This window comes from Carya illinoinensis, chromosome 9 (assembly GCF_018687715.1).
Source record: "Carya illinoinensis cultivar Pawnee chromosome 9, C.illinoinensisPawnee_v1, whole genome shotgun sequence".
Classification (NCBI taxonomy): domain Eukaryota; kingdom Viridiplantae; phylum Streptophyta; class Magnoliopsida; order Fagales; family Juglandaceae; genus Carya; species Carya illinoinensis.
The window spans coordinates 5,063,332-5,084,627 of record NC_056760.1 but is presented as its reverse complement, the minus strand read 5'-3'; the positions used below and the strand labels follow the sequence as shown (position 1 = coordinate 5,084,627).

At 37.4% G+C, this 21,296-nt stretch overlaps 1 protein-coding gene across 1 annotated transcript; it reads right to left on the bottom strand.

Moving 5' to 3' along the window:
* Positions 1-490: 490 nt before the first annotated feature.
* LOC122276513 (DNA gyrase subunit B, chloroplastic/mitochondrial-like) lies at positions 491-20,990 on the bottom strand. Its single transcript, XM_043086304.1, has 21 exons — positions 20,735-20,990; positions 20,314-20,455; positions 20,044-20,124; positions 19,842-19,955; positions 18,562-18,618; positions 16,437-16,538; positions 15,750-15,900; positions 15,552-15,628; positions 15,252-15,362; positions 14,597-14,667; positions 14,148-14,289; positions 12,518-12,616; positions 12,253-12,381; positions 12,005-12,119; positions 11,361-11,428; positions 10,715-10,828; positions 10,176-10,292; positions 9,996-10,049; positions 9,804-9,909; positions 1,352-1,482; positions 491-968 (listed from the first exon to the last, which is right to left on the bottom strand). The coding sequence occupies exons 1-21, from the start codon at positions 20,908-20,910 to the stop codon at positions 900-902; spliced, it is 2,226 nt and encodes a 741-aa protein (XP_042942238.1). The 5' UTR covers positions 20,911-20,990; the 3' UTR covers positions 491-899.
* Positions 20,991-21,296: the final 306 nt, after the last annotated feature.

Here is a 21,296-nt window from a genome sequence, read left to right as displayed (position 1 = left end):
TTAAAAAAAAAAAAAAAAAAAAAGCTTTTCGAGGGATTTAGGGAAGGAGCTTACATAAGTGCTGCATGCTTTGTAAATTGTGATCCATTCACAAAGAAGCTCTTACTGAAATTTGGACACAGTTTGATCATTGATGGCATTTGTCAGCCATTTTCAGGTCTTTGATATTATTAAGTTCACGCTCTTCTTCCAACTTCCAAAAATAGCAACGTGAACAAAAACCCTCTACTTTAACCGAATTTTGGTATGCTCTCACGCTCTCTCTCTGCTAGAGGCTAGAGGATACGGATATTTTAATGGAACATCCCATTTCTCATCATGACCTTAATCCTACACCAGCCTTGCTCATATATTAATAATACCACTGCCTAGTGTATAATCATACCACAGCCCTATCAAAAGGATCCTTCCAAGTTTTGGATAAATTGCTCGAATTTGATTATCTCAGCCTCTAATGTTTGTGCTATAGAATTTTTTAACAAAAATGTAATTATCTGTTGGATAAGATGTCGAATATAATAAACTACTGAATTAGGCACATTAGTCGGTCTTGTTTGCTCTCTAGCTAATCCAACTTGGAAAAAGTAACGTCAAAATAGTACAACGTTCGAATAAAAACCATAGCATGTGGACAACAGTATGTTTACACACTTAAGGCAAAAATTCCCTTCCATCCACCTATTTATATTTCCCTCCCACGCTCAAAAAAAGAGCAATCAATTATCACGAATTTTGGCCCAAAGATCAAGAAAACTGAATGCCTTCGTAAATGGTGTTGACCACAATTAGAAGCTGCACCACAATCCATTTTTGCGTTACCACTGTTAACACAGTAAACGAGTTTCCATCATCTCTCCATCTTATCGCATGCAGTATTGACGCTAGTACACAAGCCACCTTCAAATATCCAGCTGGTCAAGATTAATCATGCTTGCAGATTTCTGTATTAGTTCCTTCCGGCCATCCACCTATGACAAAAGTAGAACAATTAACTTCCACAAGATAGAACAGGAATCAGTGGAGTGGAGAAAATTAACAACCTTTGAGCTAGCGGGTGATACAAAATCGCAAGTCATGTCATTTAATCAAACATATCCTCTCATAATTAGTGTGCAAGTCGATAGAAGTCAATTAATTCAAATTTTGTATTTCAGAGAGAAACTGACAGACACAGAACTGCAAGCATCTCGAAAATTACAGAAGGTCAAAATCCATATTAATTTACACTTTTTAAATGAGTAAAATGTACAAAGTTGGCCATTTAACTGAGAGCTTCACAAGCCATAAACAGCTAAACATCTTCCCTTTATCATAAAAAACTAAAACATACCCATATGTGAGATCTACTTACCCGGGAACCCATAAGGGAGGAAAATACAACATTTGCCTCAGCAGCATCTTCAACCACTAACTGCTTTAGCAGCCTTTGCTCTGGATCCATTGTTGTATTCCATAATTGTACAGGCATCATCTCTCCCAGGCCTGCATTACACCCATATTCTTAAGTTTTTTTTTTGCCCTCCCATGACCTGGCCTTTCGCTGCCAGCAGATTTAACTATTTCTTAATGTTCCTATACATCATGCTTCATTCATTTTTCCTCGTATGGAAAATCCTAAAAAATTGCAAACTCAAAATAGATAAAATAAGCATGATATATTAATTTGAGTTCGGTCCGGTCCCGGGAGGTTTTGTGGATCGGACTAAAACTATTCAGTCCAGGGTTTTCCCACCCTAGACCGGACCGAACTCCCTAAGGACCGGGCCAGTCCGTCCACCCTAAACTTTTTTTTTTCAAAAAAAAAAAAAACAATCCAATGACATTTTGTTTAATACTTATGTAATTATATTGTGATATATTTAATATATATACATATAGTATACTATTATACATATAATAGTAATACGCTAATACTATTAGTCTATTAGTAATAGTTATTAACTTACTAGTACCAAAGCTATAACTAATAACTATATGTAATAATAGTAATACCATATGTAATATACTAGTTTTACTATATCTCTTCAAACTCCACACATTTATTAATACTCTATGTAATACTATATTAAATAATAGTAGTACTCTTACTACTAATACTCTATGTAGTTATAGTGATTTAAGTCAATGTATTTTTTTTTTTTTTATAAGTGATTTAATACTAACATATTACAATTTTTTTTTTATAAGTAATAAGATATTTTATTGATAAAAAGATAGGCATAACCCAGGTACACTAGAAGTATACATGTGAATACACCTATTTAGGAACTAGTAACTAACACCATATTACATATTAAGTTAACTATACTAATACTATTATAAATTTATACATATAATAATATATTATAATTGATACTATAACTCTTATAATATATTAATATATTAATATATACTAGTACTATATATTATAGTTAATAGTTATAGATTAAAGAATATAATAATACATTGATACTAAATATATATAGTTATAGACTTATAATGATTTAGTTATTATGAATTTATGATTAGTATAACTATATAATTGTATTAATATTAGATTATTAGTAATTTAGTATAGCTATATTATATTAGTAATATTAGTTATGTTGAGTCAGCCAGTTAGTATAACTATAAACTATATTCTACATTATTAGTATTAATATAAATATTAGTATTAGTTATAGCTATATTGCCTATATTAGAATTGAGAATCTTAGACTATATAATAGACTAATAGTATTAGTACAACTATATAAGTATACTGTATAGCTATATATTAGTGTTAATTATAGTGATTAGTATAACTATATAATAGTATTAATAGTAGACTATTAGTATAGCTATATATTAGTATTAGTTATATTGTTATAGTGATTTAGTATATTATAATTTCTATATTATAATTTATACTATAACTCTTATAATATATTAATATATACTAATACTATATATTATAGTTATACATTAAAGAATATAATAATACATTCATACTAAATATATATAATTATATTTATAGTGATTTAATTATTAACTTATTATGATTAGTATAACTATATAAGTTATAATAGTATTAGACCATTAATTTTTTTTTGATAAGTAAGAAGAAATATATTAGAAATGAAAAGGGCAAGGCCCAAGTACAAAGGGGGTATACAAAGAGCCTTGCTACAGGCTAAGAGCTGCAAAGAGCAGCGTAAAGTTCAGAAAAAGAAGTGTCATTCAGTACAATAGAGGATGCCCATAAAACTAAAGTTTGGTAAAAGAAAGCCCTAAAGCCTTCCGGAGATCGCTCCTTATCCTCGAAACAGCGACTATTCCTCTCGGTCCACGTGCACCACATTAGGCAAAGTGGCACCATTTTCCAAATATCTGCGATCTGCCCCTTGCCCCGGATTCCTCTCCAACAAGCCAAAAGATCAACCACCTTTCTAGGCATTACCCATGCCAAGCCTAGTCTTGTAAAGATGTCATCCTATAATGCCGTGACAGCTTCACAATGAAGAAGTAAATGGTCCGCTGTCTCACTGTTGTGTTTGCACATAAAGCACCAATCCATTAGGTAGAGACCACGTCTTCTCAATTTATCGATAGTCAGTATACTCCCGTGGGATGCTAGCCATACGAAGAATGCCACTTTTAAAGGTGCCTTAGTCCTCCAAATGCTCTTCCAAGGGAATGCAGTGGAGGGGTGTGCCGAGAGTACCTTGTAAAAGGAACGTACTGAGAAACGCGCATTTCCCGTGGGCGACCAAAGGAGATGATCTTCCCTATCAGCATGTAGCTTCAATGCTTGTAACACGCTGTAGAAATTAGCAATGTCTCCCAATTCCCAATCTTGTGCCGCTCGGGTGAATCTTACTGACCAATGCGTGAAGGTAGAAGAGCTGTCATAGTTATCAGCAACTGTGGCCTCCTTATCAGACGCAATCCTGTACAGGGAAGGAAAAGTGATCTTCAAAGCAAACTCGCCACACCAAGTGTCATGCCAAAAACTAATTTGATTGCCCCTTCCCACCACCAATCTGCAATTAGCAAAAAAAGCTTCCCAGCCATTGCGTATGAATTTCCACACATCTACGCCATAAGCCCCTCTTACTGTGTTGGAACACCAACCACCTCTCAAGCTCCCATATTTGTTGTCGATAATTTCTCTCCAAAGGGCGTCTCGTTCCCTATGGTATCTCCATAGCCATTTACCAAGTAGTGCCTTGTTGAGAATTCTTAAGTTTCGAAGCCCCAATCCGCCATTTGCCATGGGTGTGCATACTTTTTCCCATTTGATCAAATGGAATTTTTTCACATCTTCCAAACTACCCCATAGGAAATCGCGAAAGGTCTTCTCCAATCTATGTGCCACACCTGCAGGCAAGGGGAAAAGAGAGAGGAAATATGTGGGAAGATTAGATAGAGTGCTCTTAATAAGAGTGACTCTGCCACCTTTGGATAGATAAAGTCGTTTCCATCCCGCAAGTTTACGTTCAATTTTCTCGACCACCCCATCCCACAGACTTGGATTTGTGGGAGGCCCCCAAAGGGAGACCTAGATATTTCATAGGCAAGGATGAAACCTTGCATCCCAGAAAAACAGCCAACTCACTGAGATTGTCGACCTCACCAACTTGAACCATTTCAGATTTTGCAAGATTGACCTTGAGTCCGGAGACGGCTTCGAAACAGAGCAATAGAGCCCTAAGAGAGCGGATCTGATCAGGGTCTGGCTCGCAAAAGATCAATGTGTCGTCGGCAAAGAGAAGATGAGAAATAAAGAGATTACCGCCGCCCATTGAGAAACCCGAGATGTGACCACCCTCCACCATTCTATGTAACATTTTGCTTAAAACATCCATTATTAAGATGAAAAGGAGAGGTGATAAAGGGTCTCCTTGCCGCAGGCCCCGGGAGCTATTGAAGAAGCCTTCGGGAGTGCCGTTCACCAAAACGGAGAATCTGACAGTTGAGATACAATGTTTCATCCATTGACACCACCTTTCCCCATAACCGTACCTGCCAAGTATGTGTATCAAAAAATCCCAGTTTACATGATCAAAAGCTTTCTCCATATCCAACTTGCACAGAATACCTGGGATGCCAGATTTGACCCGACTTTCTAAACATTCGTTGGCAATTAAGACGGAGTCAAGAATTTGCCTCCCTTTCACAAAGGCATTTTGAGACTTCGATATGATCTTTCCCATAACGGTGCTCATCCGCTGGGCTAGCACTTTGGAAATAATTTTGTAAACCCCACTCACCAAGCTAATGGGGCGAAAGTCCTGCACCTCTACCGAGCTTGCCTTTTTTGGAATAAGGGCGATAAAGGAGGCGTTGAGACTTTTCTCAAATTTCAGGAAAGAGTGAAATTCGAAAAAAACCTTCATAATGTCCTATTTGACGATGTCCCAGCTAGCTTGAAAGAAAGCCACGGTGAAACCGTCGGGGCCTGGGGCCTTGTCTTTTTCCATCCCTTTTAAAACTTTAAGCACTTCCTCTTCTTCAAACTGCCTTTCTAACCACGCTGCACTTGATGCATCAATAGAGTCAAAAGTTAACCCATCTACCTTAGGCCGCCAGGAATGTTGCTCTTTAAGCAACTGGTCGTAAAAGTGCACGATGTGTTCCTTGATGGTTGCCCTGTTGGAGATAATCCTCCCGTCGGAATGTAAAACCTCAATGGCGTTGGTTCGTCTATGAGAATTGGCGACACTATGAAAGAATTTAGTGCACTTGTCCCCTTCTTTCAACCAAATGGCTCGTGATTTTTGTCTCCAGGATATCTCCTCCAAAAGCGTGATTTTTTCCAATTCGGCTATCACCACCGTTTTCCTTTCCTTCTCCTCAGCTGTGAGAGCCACAGATGCTTCTTTGTCCTCCAAGTGCTGCAGTTCCTGAAAAAAAGTGTCTTTGGTTATTTAGATTCCCAAAGGTTTCCAAATTCCATGTTCTTAGGTCATTTTTCAAGATTTTAAGTTTTCCGACTAAAACAAAACTGGGGGTGCCCGAAATCTGATAAGAGGACCACCAAGATCTGATTTTGTCCACAAATCCCTCCACCTTCAGCCACATATTCTCAAATTTGAAGTATCTCCGCCCCTCGTGAATACCTCCACAATCCAACATAAGTGGAAAGTGATCTGAGCAAAGCCTGGGAAGGCGCTTCTGACAAAGGGTGGGGAAATGTGTCTCCCAAGACGAAGAGACAATAAATCTGTCCAGGCGAGACCATGTCCTCCCGTTTGACCAAGTATAGTCACCCCCCCTAGGGGAAGATCAAGCAAGTCCAGTTCGAAGATTAAAGCTGAGAAATCAGCCATGGCTGCTCCCGAGTTAGAGTCCCCCGACCTTTCACTCGAGAACAGAGTGGTGTTGAAATCGCCCCCAATGCACCAAGGACCCTCCCCACCAACTACACAAGCCAGCGATCTCGTCCCAAAGAAGCTTCCTGCTATTATCATTATTCGGGCCATAAACACCTGCAAAGCCCCACGCGAACCCATCCTCCAAAGATTTAAAGGAACATGCAACCACAAACTCCCCAATGGATTCTTCCACCAAATCAACAACTCTCTTATCCCACATCACGATAATGCCCCCTGAAGCGCCCTTGGAAGGCAAGCTAGTCCATCCCGCATAAGCGCAATTCCATAAACTTCTAACAATATTCCTGTCTACGTACTTCAATTTGGTCTCCTGTAAACAAATGATGTCCACCTTCCAATCCCGGATTAGGTTCTTCACCCTAAGGCGTTTGTTCGGGTTGTTTAAACCCCGAACATTCCATGAAAGGATTTTGGGCTTCATGGATCACCTAAGGTCACCCTATCAGTAATTCTTTCCTGGCTAGCGCTACCTTCTCGATCATAATTTACAGAACATGAAAGTCTCTTTAATTCCCTTTCTCTTTTGCTGGCGGATCGGAGGTGGTGAGACTGCTCTGCTGCAATGGCTGTGAACAATGCTGTCAACTGGTCTTCGAATCCGACGCAAGAAATCCCCGCGCAATGCCAAATGTCCTCTACCTTTTTCAGCACCCAATCTGTATGTGGGTCAAACCACGACAATGCTGGGGGCAACGAGCAAAGTGGGCTGGGATCATCCCCTTCATTCCCCACAACATCCCCTTCAATCCCCATATCAGTGAAAGGTACTAAAATGCTTGACCCTAAATCTGCCTCCCCTTCTTCCCCCTCTTCCAAACCAAGTTCAACCTCTTCCTCAAGCGTACAAAGAACCCTGGAGGTAAACTCAGAGGAATCCATCAAGGAAGGAGCAAACCGAACTGCTGGGGAGGAGTGATCTTCATCCCCGGTGGAGAAATGGCCCTCGGAAGTGAACCCAGTAGCTTCCAAAGGACAGATCGGAAGTTTCTGTGCTAGATTCGGGCCCACGAAGGCGAGAGGATCGAAGGTGACGTCGTTTTCCTCCATGGGCAACTCTGTCGGAGGCGTACTTGCCACCTTAGAGGGTTTAGCCTGTGCTTCGACTACACCGGTAGGGTCGCCGGAGCTAGTCGGAAGTTTCTACGATGCCGGCGGGGTTTGGTTGAGGGAGCCTGAAAGCGGGTCACGGGACCGAGATCCATGTGTTGAAGGTTCCTTCCGGGTCACGGGCTCGACCCGAGAGGGGGAACCCGTCTAGGGACCGAACTGAGGGGTCGGGCTTAAAGCCCGAGTGAGTGGGGTCGAGGCCCGTGTAGAAGGGGCCTGCTGGGAACCGAGTGGGGGAACTGGCCTTGAGGCCCGGATGTGGGAACCGGCCTGCTGGGGGTTTAAAACTTTTTTTGCCCTCTGTGGGCTTTGAGGCCCGTTCAGCCCAGAGGCAAACAAAGGCCCGAGAGGCCGAGTGCTTATCAGAGCCCCACAGCTTTCTGTTATCTCTGCACATGCAGAGGCCTCCCCTCCCATAATGGGAAAACAATTTTCTGAGATTGGCTGGAGCGAGACAGACGTGCGCACCTTACTCCGTCCCATCACCATGCCGAGTCCCATGTCTACTTTATTCACCAGAGTAGCAATCTCTTGAAGTACACCCGAAAGTTTGGATTTAACATCCCAGAATACTCCTTCTATTTCACCTAATGTTGTACCACTGTCAGAAATCCCCTCCACAACCGCTGGGCAAAAACCAGATTTATCTTCCTGCAACTCCTACACAGCGCTGCACTCTCTCGTTGCACCAGATAAGGCCGCCGCATAAGAGGTCGGCGTGGCCAATGGCCTAAATCCAAGCTCCCCAACCCGACTTGGAGCCTCACATTCAGCCACCTTTCTAAGGTTGTAGGCAAACCCCTCCCATCCACAACTCTTGGTGCCTTCAGGGATGATTAGGGAGCCTCTTCTTCTGCCATTGACGAATTCCTCCAGGTGGAGATAGCAGCCCCTAGCATTTCTGAGTAGATGAAGGGTGAGAAACCCATTGCCGATCCTCATTTTTTTAAAGAAATTCTCACGCCACCTGGTCTCGGCAACTTCCACCACCATTTTCACCACCCATGAAGCTGCCGCCCCATTGATAAGCAAATAAAGAGCCATGCGTCTGTTTTTCTCTAGAATACGAAAACAATTTGCACCCACCTTCGAGAAAACAAAAGTTTTGGACTCCACAGAAAAATGTCTAATGTTCTCCATTGCAGAAAAAACAGGGGAGAAAGAGAGAGGGTGGGAGAAAAAAGAGATAAGGAAAAAGGTGAGGAAGGGAGGAGGAGGATTATAGAGATGGAAGAGGGAAATCAGCTCCGGCGAGGGGCGCCGGAGTGAGAGTAGGTTGCATGCATGCAGGCACGAAGGGAGTGTACGGAGAGAAAAAAAACTTCTATTAATAGCTATATATTAGACCATTAATATAGCTATATATTAATAATATTAGTTATAGTGAATAAGTGATTTAGTTAACTATATAAGTATTAATTATAGTGATTAGTATAACTATATAAATTATAGTATAGTGATAATTATATTAATTAAATATATTTTTTTATAAGTATATTTATATTAATTAAATATAAGCATAGTGATAATTAAATTATATTAATTATAGTGATAAGTATACTATATAGCTATACATAGTATTAATTATAGTGATTAGTATAACTATATAAATTATATAATAGTATATTAGTATTAATAGTAGACTATTAGTATAGCTATTGTTGAAGTATATGGCTTATACGCTATATATTAGTATTAGTTATAGTGATTTAGTATAACTATATTAGTATAAGTATAACTCCAGTCTATATTAGACTATTAGAATTTTTTTTATACCATATACAATTATATAATTAATTATTATATACAACTATTATATAAATAATAATTTTTTTAAAAAAATTTCCATTCGGTCCAGTAAACCCCTGGACCGGGACATCCCTTGAAAATTGGACCAGACCAAACCGGACCCAAAAATGGCCGGTCTAGTTGGTTTATCCGGTCCGGACCGCCTGATTCTCAGCCCTAACTTTGACATTGCAGAAAACGGGGCTCCCTTACACTACCTTCCCCATTTTCAGAGGGTGCAGAGCACAACAAAAAAGATACACTTCAATAACATCGCAATCAAGATAATAGGTACTCAACATCACCTAAAAAGTCATTTTCCAGACTTCCCATCAAGAAAACGAAGCATGAATTGCATCTCTCTCTCTCTCTCTCTCTCTCTCTAAATTCAACTCTACGGTTGTATAAGAAAAATAGTTAAGGGCAATATTATGTCAAACTTGAGCACATACCAAGTTAGAAGGTAACTAATGGCAGATCCTAAACACTGCCTATCAGAGGGAAAGACTTCCCTCTAATGCAATCACCATACAAAATATGGACTTTAATTACCTTTGAACCTCTGAATGTTGTATGATGCATTTGAAGGGAAAGATTTCTGAAGCTTTCTCAGTTCAGAATCATCATAGCAGTAGTATGCTTGCTTCCCCCTTTCAACCTGCTCATTTCAGAAAAAGGCAACGGAAACTTAACTTGATTATTCAAAATAGATGCACTCTGGTTCCAGCATAGTGGAAGGCAAACCTTGTAAAGGGGTGGAACACCAACATATATGAAACCTTCATCAAATAAGGCTCTCTGCATGCAAGAACTACACATCAAGTTCATATAGATTGAATTATCGAGCATTTGGAGGTAATGTTTCTTCTTTTCTTTTCCTTTCTTATAACCAAAAAAAATGCAGTAAATTATCACATTTTGTACCTGATATCTGAAGAAAAATGTCAACAGCAATGTTCGGATGTGTGCACCATCTACATCAGCATCTGTTAAGATGATAATCTTATGATATCGAAGAGCCTCCTTTTTGAAGTCTTCCCCCTGAAATGAGGAAAAAAAAAAATTATGTACAGGATGCCTGGCTAATCAGTTCATCAATTTTGTAACATCATGTTCAGTTCATCCTCAAAGAGAGAAGTTGTTTCATTTTATTTACCAGATCTGGGTGTGTATATGAGGATAAAGTAACAAAGTAAGGAGAATATTGAGGCCTGACAAGAATCTCTTTGTAGTTGGAAGAGTTTTGGAGAATGAGCTTTTAATGAAAGACACTAAAATCTCATTCTCTTTATATTTCCCTCCATTTTCTCTTTATAATGAAAAGATAAAAAATATATTTTCTATATTGTCTTCTCGTGATTTTTTTTAATTGTGAAATGTGAAGTAAATGAAGTATTGAGGCAAAGAAAGACATAAAAAATAAAAATAAATAAAAAAAATAAAAATAAAAAAAGAATTGTAACCTTTACTCCAAGTCCAAGACCAAGAATGAGATTTTGAATCTCTTCGTTTTTGTACATTGCCGCCTCATCCTTTCTTTCAATGTTCAGAATCTTACCCCTCAAAGGAAGAATAGCCTGCACCAATAATTCGTTGTGATATTATTGGAAGAAAATATTAAAAAAATTAGAAAATAAATCGAAGTACAGTCCAATACTCCATCCCCCACAGGGCGTGAGGACTACAGGTGATGGCAATGGCAGCACTTTGTGAAAAAAGAAGTGATAGGTTTCGTGGTCTAGTAGGTGGTGGAGGAGGCAACAGTTGTAGAGCAGCTGAAATGGTAGGAATAAGCTCTGTGATAAATGGTTTCTTTCAAGAAGACTAATGTTTGCTTCCACTAATAGCGTTGTCTTTCAGCGCCTTCAATCTTTAGGAACTTTTCTTTTCACATCATTTTACTTTCATAACAGTGTTCTACGAAGAAAAAACAGAATGCCAAAATTATAAAAATCTTAATTGTGAAATTCTTCTTAATTTCTTTCCAAGGGAAAGAATATGAACTTTCTAAGTGATTGTCATTAACAAGCTTGAAGCCTTGAACAATAGCTCCTAGATTGAATGATACGAAGATTGCCAAACTAGCAACTAGGAGTAGCTAAACTTGACCTGAAAGCGCCTATCACGACCTTGCTTTGCACTTCCGCCAGCTGAATCTCCTTCAACTATAAAGATCTCTGCAGAGATACAATAACTAAGATTGAATTTTTTTATAAGGACCACGATTGAGTTTTAAATGCTAAAACTACACAAAAAGTTTTCCTAGCAAGTTCAATCTCTCGGAAGAAACTAAAAGTAGGAAAAAAGAAAGACTGATGCAAGTACCAAAGCAGATTTTCAAACAATTCTACAGAAGCAAAGATGTGATTCACATGCAAGTCAACAAACAAGTTAAATCATTAAAAAGAAAATGAGAGCAAAGGAAAAGAAAACCTGAAGAACTGGAGAAGAGAGAAATGATGAAACATTATTGAGTTCAATATCAGAATATTCAGAATAACTATAGACATTATGTTGCTGAGATTAAAAAGATATAGCTCTTTGAACAGATGTCTAGTCACTCAACCTAGATATTGCCATTTTTTATAAGAAACACGAATGCGCTGACATTCATTACTGAATTTTTTATAAGATAAGACTGGTTAAAATAAAGTAAGAAACACTAGTTGAAATGGAAAATTACAATTAGAAAGCCCTTAACAACAATCTCATAATCATTAATATCAGATTGATTCCAAGGAAAAAAACCATACCTGATTCTTCAGGATTTGTGGATGAGCAATCGGCTAGCTTTCCAGGAAGAGATGACGATCGTAATACACTCTTTTGTCTCACCAATTCCCTTGCCCTCTTTGCCGCCAGAGCTGCCTACAAAAGAAAACGATAGACACAAGTTTGAGTTTCAAGATATGTCAATTGTGAATTTATAGAGTAACAGAACATTTTGGTTAGTAAAATTGCAACCAAATCAAAGTAATGTTTTGACTTGCAAAAACGGTACCTTTAGAGCATTTAGAGACTTGGAAAGTATCGAATCAAGTACGTCTGGATGTAACTCTAAGTATTCAGTAAGATACTCTTGAACAGATTGATCAACCACTTTTCGCACCTCTGGATTTCCCAACCTTGTCTTTTGGAAACACACAGAACCACTAGTGTAGTAAGACAAGAGTAACCATGGGAAAATAAAGGAATGATACAAACATCAAGGTGTCCAAAACAACAATATAAGCCATCAGTACTCAATTTAGATAATTATAAGATACCTTTGTTTGTCCTTCAAATTCTGGATTTGGAACCTTGACCGAGACCACACACGTTAAACCCTCCCTTACATGTTCACCGCTTAAAGTAATATCCTTCTCCTGGAAGGAAACAGACAATGTTTCAGTACTGAAACTTTTAGCTAGTTTCAATATAGCATCTACTTGTGTTTATATGAATGGTTCACTTGAGCAATGACATTAAAATCTTATATTTGCAATATACTGAAACTTGTCTAAGGGACAAGCATTTCCTAGATGATACTAGCAGAATAGCTTTTTCAATAGGTCACTTCAACTTATTAAATAAATTGAATAAACCAGAACAGGATTGAGCCTAGGATCCCACCCTCCATCTTTTACTTCTTCTTTTTTTAAGTAAAATAAAGTTTTTTTGAATCAAGTATATAAGCGAAGCCCAAGTACACAGGAAGTAGGGGTGAGATTCGGCCAGTCCGGACCGGAGAAACCTACTGGACCGACCATTTTTGGACCGGACCGGACCCAATTCGGTCCAATTTTTATAGGACCAAATTCATTCGGTCCAGTCCCAATCTAGGGGTTTTTCACCCTGGACCAGAGCGAATGAAAATAATATATATTATTATTTATATAAATAATTCTATATAATTAATTATTAATATATCATAATATTACATAAGTATTATATTCTTTAATGTATAACTATAATATATAGTACTAGTATATATTAATAATTGTACAATTTATTATGTAACGTTCATCTAATAAGTAACTTAATTTTAATTTAGTATTTAAATATTTTTTTTATTAATCAATTTTTTAAAAAAAAAGGAAAAAAAAAGTTGGTCCGAATGGACTAGACCAGACTGATAGCTACTGGTCCCATCCCACCCCTAGGGATGTCTGGTTCGGTCCGGTATGGGGAAAATGATGGACCGAAAATTTTCGATCCATCAACCCCCCCCCCCCCCGGGCGGGGGACCGGACCAAACTGTTCTCACCCCTAACAGGAACTAAACAAATGAGAACACCTAGTTACATTTAGGAGCTAGAAAATGCACCCTCCATCTCTAAATTTCGAGAGGAGACGCACTTTTGTCCAACAGCCGGCATGATACAAGCAGAACAGTTTTTTTCTACAGTGACAACTGACCATTGTTAGTTTGTACAAGCCATTGTGTATTTTCACATATTGCAGAAGAAGGGAATTTAGGAATTTTTATTAGATGAAGGGCAGGAGAAATACTTGCAGAAAAAAAAAAAAAAAAAAAAAAAAAAAAAAAACAGGAGAAAATCTTTAGAAGTTCATACATAACATGAGAAGTCCTTCAAGTATACAGTTAGAACGCAATCCATCTGATTTACCAGAGTATTTTTTTAAAGCAGAGCTGATGTCAAACTATCTGACCCGACAAGTGCAACAGAAATGCCAGTCTCTACTCTCTCAACTCCTCAATGGATCAATGATTGATGGGGTCCGATAGGAACCCCCCCCCCCCCCCCCCCCCCCCCCCCAAAAAAAAAAAAAACCGGCATAGGGGCAATAGAAAGATTGGGACTTTCCAAAAGAATAATAAAAAAGGATGAAACAATTAGAGCTCGTTGGTATGGCTGGAGACAACTCCTTGACAGTAATATAGAAAATATGCACCTTGATAATCTTTGACTTCTTCCCAAGGTTATTTAGAGTTCTTGTTAAAGAAGCCTTTGTACCATCTATATGGGTGCCTCCATCAACTGTACGAATACTGTTAGCATATCCCAGCATCGTATCTGAATACGCATCGGAACACCTTGTAGAATAGATTAGCCGAATCATATCACAGGATCAATATAGGCAATGATTATAAACAATTTACATAATATGATCCCAATATCACTTGTACTCCTATATGGATCGCTTTGACATATAAATAAGCACTCTTAAATTCAAAACTTCCTGTTAATTCCATTTAACAGAAAGACTAGAGGTTAACCCCCCACCCCACAATAAAAGGAAAAAGATTGAAAGAGGTAGTCTTTTATCTCTTTTTAATCCTTACTGAAAAAAGGAACACCACTACATACAAATGCATGCGGATAAGGAGTTAAATGATTTACCATTGGAGAGCTACATCAATTGTGATGCCATCACTTTCTTTTCTGAAACCCACGACATCATGAAGCGGTTTCTAAAGCAAATAATCGTCAGTCAACCATCTTCACAAAAAAGTGCACATCAACAAACCACAGATATCACAATTTCATAACAACCAATTGAATAGATAAAAACAGAGTAACAATACACTTACCAGATTATCCTAATTACCAAAGACCTTATGAGCTGCAATCTAGTGGTAACCAAAAGCTACCTTGTTAAGGAGGGCCACACTTGAACGTTTAGACACACTGGTAGCTAAAAAATTACATTCTTGACATAAATATTCTCAGTGTAATTATATGTATGTTAAATCATAATTAACTGACGCATAAATTGGAACTTTGCAATGTCAGCGGGGATCTGGTGAAATTCTGGTATTCCAACACATCTGCTCCACTCATTTGGGTTTCCATGAAACACAAGTTGCCATACAAATATACATATAGCCTATACGAATGATAAGGATAGTTTTATATAAGGGGTTCAAAAAATTGAATGTGTGTGTGTTTATTATAGGAGGTTCAATTTGTACCTCCACAGATGGAGTCCAACACCAAAACAATGGCTAAGGGCCCACTGCAAGAGAAATAGTGGTAGTAAGAGGTAAAAGCATACCTTATCAGCATTTAGCCATCTCACATATTCAACCAACCCCCCAGCATAGTAGTACTCATTATACTGGTTCTTCTCGGAATCATTATCCTCTTTTTTAAGAGTGATGGTAAGCTGCAAAGGTCAAGCCGCAGGAGATGGTAAGCTGTGAGGAATGAAGAAACAGAGAAACTTCATATTGCCACCAGTATACCACATGGCCCACATAAAGATCCATGAATAAATCTAAATCACTTCAGATGAAAAAAATAATAATTTTATGTAGGAAACATCGATTCACCAAATTAAAAGCTATGATTTTACCATTGGGTTGAGAAAAGCTAGCTCCCTAATTCTTCCAGCTATTGTGTTGTAGTCAAACTGAATAGCAGTAGTGAATACTGTCATGAGTAGTCCAGGGTCAAACAAAGCATATGTAAATCACTGTCATAATTATAATGAAGTCTAAATTACAATATTGTAACCACTAAATACATATGGGCTCAGAGGGTCAAGGAAAACCTTCTTTGTCTGGCCAAAATCTGATGCGTGTTCCTAGATGATCTTTCAATTCAGGTGGAAGTACTTGAGCTGTTAGAGTTGTCACAGGCTTCCCGCGAGAATATTTTTGCTGGTAGTCCATTCCATCACGCCAAATGGTAACTTCTAGTGCCTGTAAAGTAAGACATCATAATTGAGTGTCCTGCATACTGATAGCCACAGCTGAAAACCCCAAACATAGACAATGGAAGACATAAAAAGTGATGAGAACTCAATTAAAGGAGAGAGCCTGAAATCTTCATCATCACCATGAGAACATGTCAAGGTGAGAAAAAATGATTGCTCACCTGCATCCCTTTCAGTTTGAACATTGTTTTATGTTTATTTTCCTTTTATGTTTACAAAGTATAATCTGAAAACACTTGAAAGCTGAATTCAGCATTATGTGAAAATAACACAAAGCTTTGATTCATATTTTTAAGTTGTAAACCGCCTTAACTGGATGTAGTGAATTAACAATTATTTTTTTCAGAGATCAGAAGTGTTTTTCCCCTTGGATGGTCAAAAGAAAAGGAAGATATTTGAAAACTTGACCCATTGCTTTAAGGTAATTAACTGTCCTCAAGACAACTTAAATGATGAATCAAATATATATACTTTAAGAGAAAATAGCAACTAAAAGAAGTTAGAAGAGAAGACAATGCAGACCTCAGACAAGGCATTAACGACAGATAAACCCACACCGTGCAAACCACCTGACACAGAATATCCACTACTGGAACCACCAAATTTGCCACCTGCATGAAGTACCTGCAAATTTGATATTTATGCAGATTTTGCATCACAATCAGAACTTTTAAAAGAAAAAAGATCATGGTAAAAACGGCTCAAAAAACACAATGAAGCAAATTTTATTAGAACTATTATTAGAGTTTGAAATCGAAATATAATAAACATTCATGAAACCTAAAATTATGATACTCTAACACTCCAAATACACTCCCTTACATTTGTCAAATGTATTCAGCTCCTTGAAAGTTGGCTTGAAAGTCCAACAAAATAGGTTGATTTTTCAGAATTGTATCAACAAATAGAAGAACATCCGAAGCTATCAAACACAAGTACCTCGCTGGATAATTTTCTAATATACTATTGGAAGTTTAGCAAGAAAAAAATGGAAGTGAGAGTTTATTTGTTTGGTATATTCAAGATAATGCCCATAAATTAGAATAACAAAGTACAAGTGGAAATATAGCACGCCGTGTAAAATGAAAAATTATGATTGACTCTTTCCCAGCAATGTGCAGGATAGCACATGAGCAGAAAACTTCGGTGGCAGAGTTATTGGGAATTTCTAAAGGTTCTTTGCAGTGGAATCTCGGTTTTATTAGAGCAACCCACGAATGGGAAATTGGTGTATTCTCTGCTTTCTTTGATTTGTTATATTCTATAGGAGCTAGGGATGGAGGAAGCGATAAGATTGTTTGGATCCCTTTCTGAAAAGGAAAATTCTCTGCCCGCTCATTCTATGAGGTCATTACTAATCAGCAACACAATCTGTTTCCTCAGAGGAGTAAGGTGCCTCTTAAGGCCACTTTCTTTTTGGAGAAGATTCTGACAATGGACAACCCGAGGAAAAGATGGATCGTAATAATTGACTTGTGTTGCATGTGTAGGAGAAGTGGAGAGATAGTGGATCATTTGTTTCTTCATTATGAGGTGGCTAGAGATCTATGGGATGATATCTTCAGTAGAGTGGAGCTAGCATGGAGAGATCTATATGGCATTCTCCAAATTGCAGCATATGGAAGATGGTCCCCATATGTCTACTGTGGCATAGTCGGAGGGAAAGGAATGATCAGAACTTGGAGGAGAAGGAACACTCAGTGGATGAACTTAGATGCCTCTTCTTCAACACACTAATGCCATGGGCTTTGCTTTAGATCTCAATGGATTTAGCTTTAAGGAACTTCTTATATGTATTTCTAGTTCTTGATGAGGTGTCTTCTCTTGTATATGTCCTGTGTACTTGGGCTATGCCTATTTCCTATTATATTAATACAATTTCTTTTACCTATAAAAAAATATTATTTGAACAATCAACTAAAACATGGCTTATGAAGCTATGCAGTCCAATGGAAAAGGTGATGCATAACAATAAATATTAAACTTTACATGCAGACAAGCAGTGGACTAGAATGGATCTTTCTTCATTTATTTTAAGTGCATATGTGCATTTGGCCTTTTTGCGCCTTTTCATAAGGTTTTATTACTTTTCAAAAAATTTAAGTTGTATATAGAACATCATGCCAACTTTCTTTCCTTTTTTTGTAATGTGTAGAACATGATCCTGACTTTCTAGTTTCAGATTGCTAACAACATAAGTTATTTATGAACATATATAATTAATTTAAAAAAAGATTACAAACAGTGGAGGAGGACCTCCACAGGCACCCCAATACGGCTAATAAAGAGCAAAGAAATAAACAGACATTAATCAGAAAATGACTCCTCAAGCTGATCCTCGCCACAAGGACAATTCTTAAGGCAGTCAAAAATAGGACCGCAGGACAATCATTAACATAGGTTCTAGAATCTCATATGATATAATACAAGGGCAAAATGGATAAATATACGAAAAAGAGTGGCATATTGTATATGCTGAAAAAAGTGACATAATCATAACAATGTCATCACCACATCAAAGCACATACATTCTTTTAACTGGTAATTAAAATAATTTGAAATTTGAAACTAGTTGGTATGAAGCAGATTACACACTAAGCTGAAAATAGAAGTCTCATGTAAAAATTGTCAATATATTCTAAAATACCGTCAACACAGTCTCTAATGCAGATTTCTTTGTAACTGGATGCAAATCAGTAGGAATCTGCAGTGTACACATCAAACAATAAAGCAAGTGAAATCAGTAGCAAAACATAGTAAAACCTGGCATAAATACGGCATAATTCTTATGAAGATTATTGGAAAGCCATTTTTTCAAACAATGTATAATCATTGGGAAAACGCTAAGAACCATTAGCTTATCCTAAACCAGGGATAGATTTACATGTAATCGGGGGGAAAATGGACCCACCAAGCCCCAGTTTCAGGTTAACGCTACAAATTTATTCTAATCCAGTTCTAAAAGGTAATGCATTCTTATGTCATGCCAATCATAAATAGAGCAACATAAATAGTCAGAGCAACAAAAATGGCAGGGTATTCGCACTTAGTCAAAATATTATGGGGCACATTAAGCCATTACAGAGGGAACCAATATGATAGTTACAGAGGGAACAATTTGGTCCTCTTGCAAAATCTTCGAATCTTAATAAAGTTTTTCTGACTTGGACATAGGGAAAACACCTTAATAAAGTTCTTTTCATGAAAACTTATTACTCCCAAGATGCCTTGAAATCTATATATAGACTCTTCACATGTTGGTTAGACCATATCATGGTTTGAATTTGCTCTCTTTCTAGTTAGGCATTTCTCTTGTATACCTCCAATGTGCTCTGGCTAAACCTTTTGGATTTCTTAACAAAATCTTATATTTTTTTATGTGATATAAAATCTTATATTATTTATCAAAAAAAAATTATTTACACTACAAATCATATCATGCTTCGTGTAGAAAACAAGATAGCCCACAAGTTCGCATTTCTTGGTTCTAAATTAGTTACCTTAAAAGCAAACGCTCAAACTGATACTGATTTATATCATATATTATTTATCAAAAAAAAAATTATGTACCATTACAAATCATATCATGCTTCGTATAGAAAACAAGATTGCCCACAAGTTTGCATTTCTTGGTTCTAAACTAGTTACCTTAAAAGCAAACGCTCAAACTGATACTGATTTATATCATATATTATTTATCAAAAAAAATTTATTTACCATTACAAATCATATCATGCTTCGTATAGAAAACAAGATAGCCAGTTCACATTTCTTGGTTCTAAATTAGTTACCTTAAAAGCAAACGCTCAAACTGATACTGATCAGTGTCATGGATAAATAGATACGAGTCCAGCAGACATAATGCACACATTATACTGGACAAGAAAAGTAATTCTAAGAGACAAACTAATCCAAGATAAAACATACCCCGCGACCATTGTCAGTGATGCTCACAGAATCATCTGCATGCAGAACAACATCTATCTTTGAAGCAAATCCCGCTTGAGCCTCATCAACAGCATTATCTAATATTTCATAAACCTGAACAAGAACACCCAATGAACATGGAAACCTCTATTTCTTTTTTGTAGTACAGGTGCTACAAAAACGAAAGTGTGAAAAGAGATACCAGGTGGTGTAAACCACGAGGTCCTGTGCTTCCAATATACATCCCTGGCCTTTTTCTAACAGGGTCTAAGCCTTGCAGTACCTATATTCATCAGACAACAAGCATAAGCCAAAACCAGCACTTTTTGATGTGAAAGTCAAAGCCTCCCAACAACAAAATTATATCATCAAGCTAATATTCAAAGACCATTTCCAACAACAAGAAGCGCCCAAGTGTACAATATTTAATTTTTAAAAAAAAAACTTAAATTTCAGAACCCAATAAAATTACCTGAATTTGATCAGACCCGTAAGCTTTTGAGTTGGCACTTTCTTGTAGAGCGTCAGCTGTACTCGTCGACATGAAAGCTCTCGGAGACGCCGCATTTCGCGTAACAAAGCGAATCGAAATCCTTCTCAATGGAAAATTCGTCCTGTCACAACAATAACAAAAAATATCACAGATGGTGAGTAGAATGAAGCCACTATCTAACCCCCCCCCCCCCCCCCCCCCCCCCCCGCGCGCGAAAAACCTCTGTTGTCTTGCTGAGTAAACAAAATTACTTTCAACTAAAGCTGAGCCTAATACAGCAGCCATTTTCACTCGGTTAAACCAAGCCCCTTCGAGTGCTTCTAAAAACGCTAAAATAGACCACAACAGCAGACGAGGAGAGGGAGAGAGAATGAGATGGGTAGAGCAGCAATATTTATACCTTGAAGGCTTGAAGAAGGGGGGCGGAGAAGAGAAAACGACAGAAGAAGAAGAAGACAACTGAGAAGGACAAGAAGAATAATGGAAAGAAGAGAGGGAGCGAGACGCCATGAAGCGTAGTCGGAGAGAGTAGAAGAGGTGATAAGGAGACGAGGGCCTGAGGAAAACAAGCGCCATCGTAATACTTCCACAAGTTTCTTCCTTCTATTTTCCACAATCTCCGCGCTTCTCCTTTTCTCTCGTCCTTGAGGATTATAGATTAAGGTACGGTTAGGCAGTAATATCATTATTTTAAGTTTTAAGATAAAATATTATTATTATTTTAAAATTTAAAAAAATTTAAAAAAATTAAATTATTTATTAGATTTTATATAAGATTTATAAAAATTATAATGATAAAATAAAAATTTTAAATTATAAATAAAAAATTTGAGGGCCAAACAGAAATTTGTAAATACAAACCAAAACCCTAGGTCCCTAATTGCTATAGCGTCGTTATTCCCACAAAATTTTTCATTTCACCTATTAATTCTATTTATTATAATTTTTTTAAATTTTAATAT

What these genes read in the sequence shown, in the direction of transcription:
- LOC122276513 (XM_043086304.1), bottom strand. Translation starts at nt 20,910, where the DNA reads ATGGCGCTTGTTTTCCTCAGGCCCTCGTCTCCTTATCACCTCTTCTAC. An exon ending in ATTGATGTAGCTCTCCAATG is followed by an intron (nt 14,290 to 14,596) that starts GTAAATCATTTA and finishes CTATTCTACAAG; the next exon opens with GTGTTCCGATGCGTATTCAG. An exon ending in CACAAATCCTGAAGAATCAG is followed by an intron (nt 11,429 to 12,004) that starts GTATGGTTTTTT and finishes GTATCTCTGCAG; the next exon opens with AGATCTTTATAGTTGAAGGA.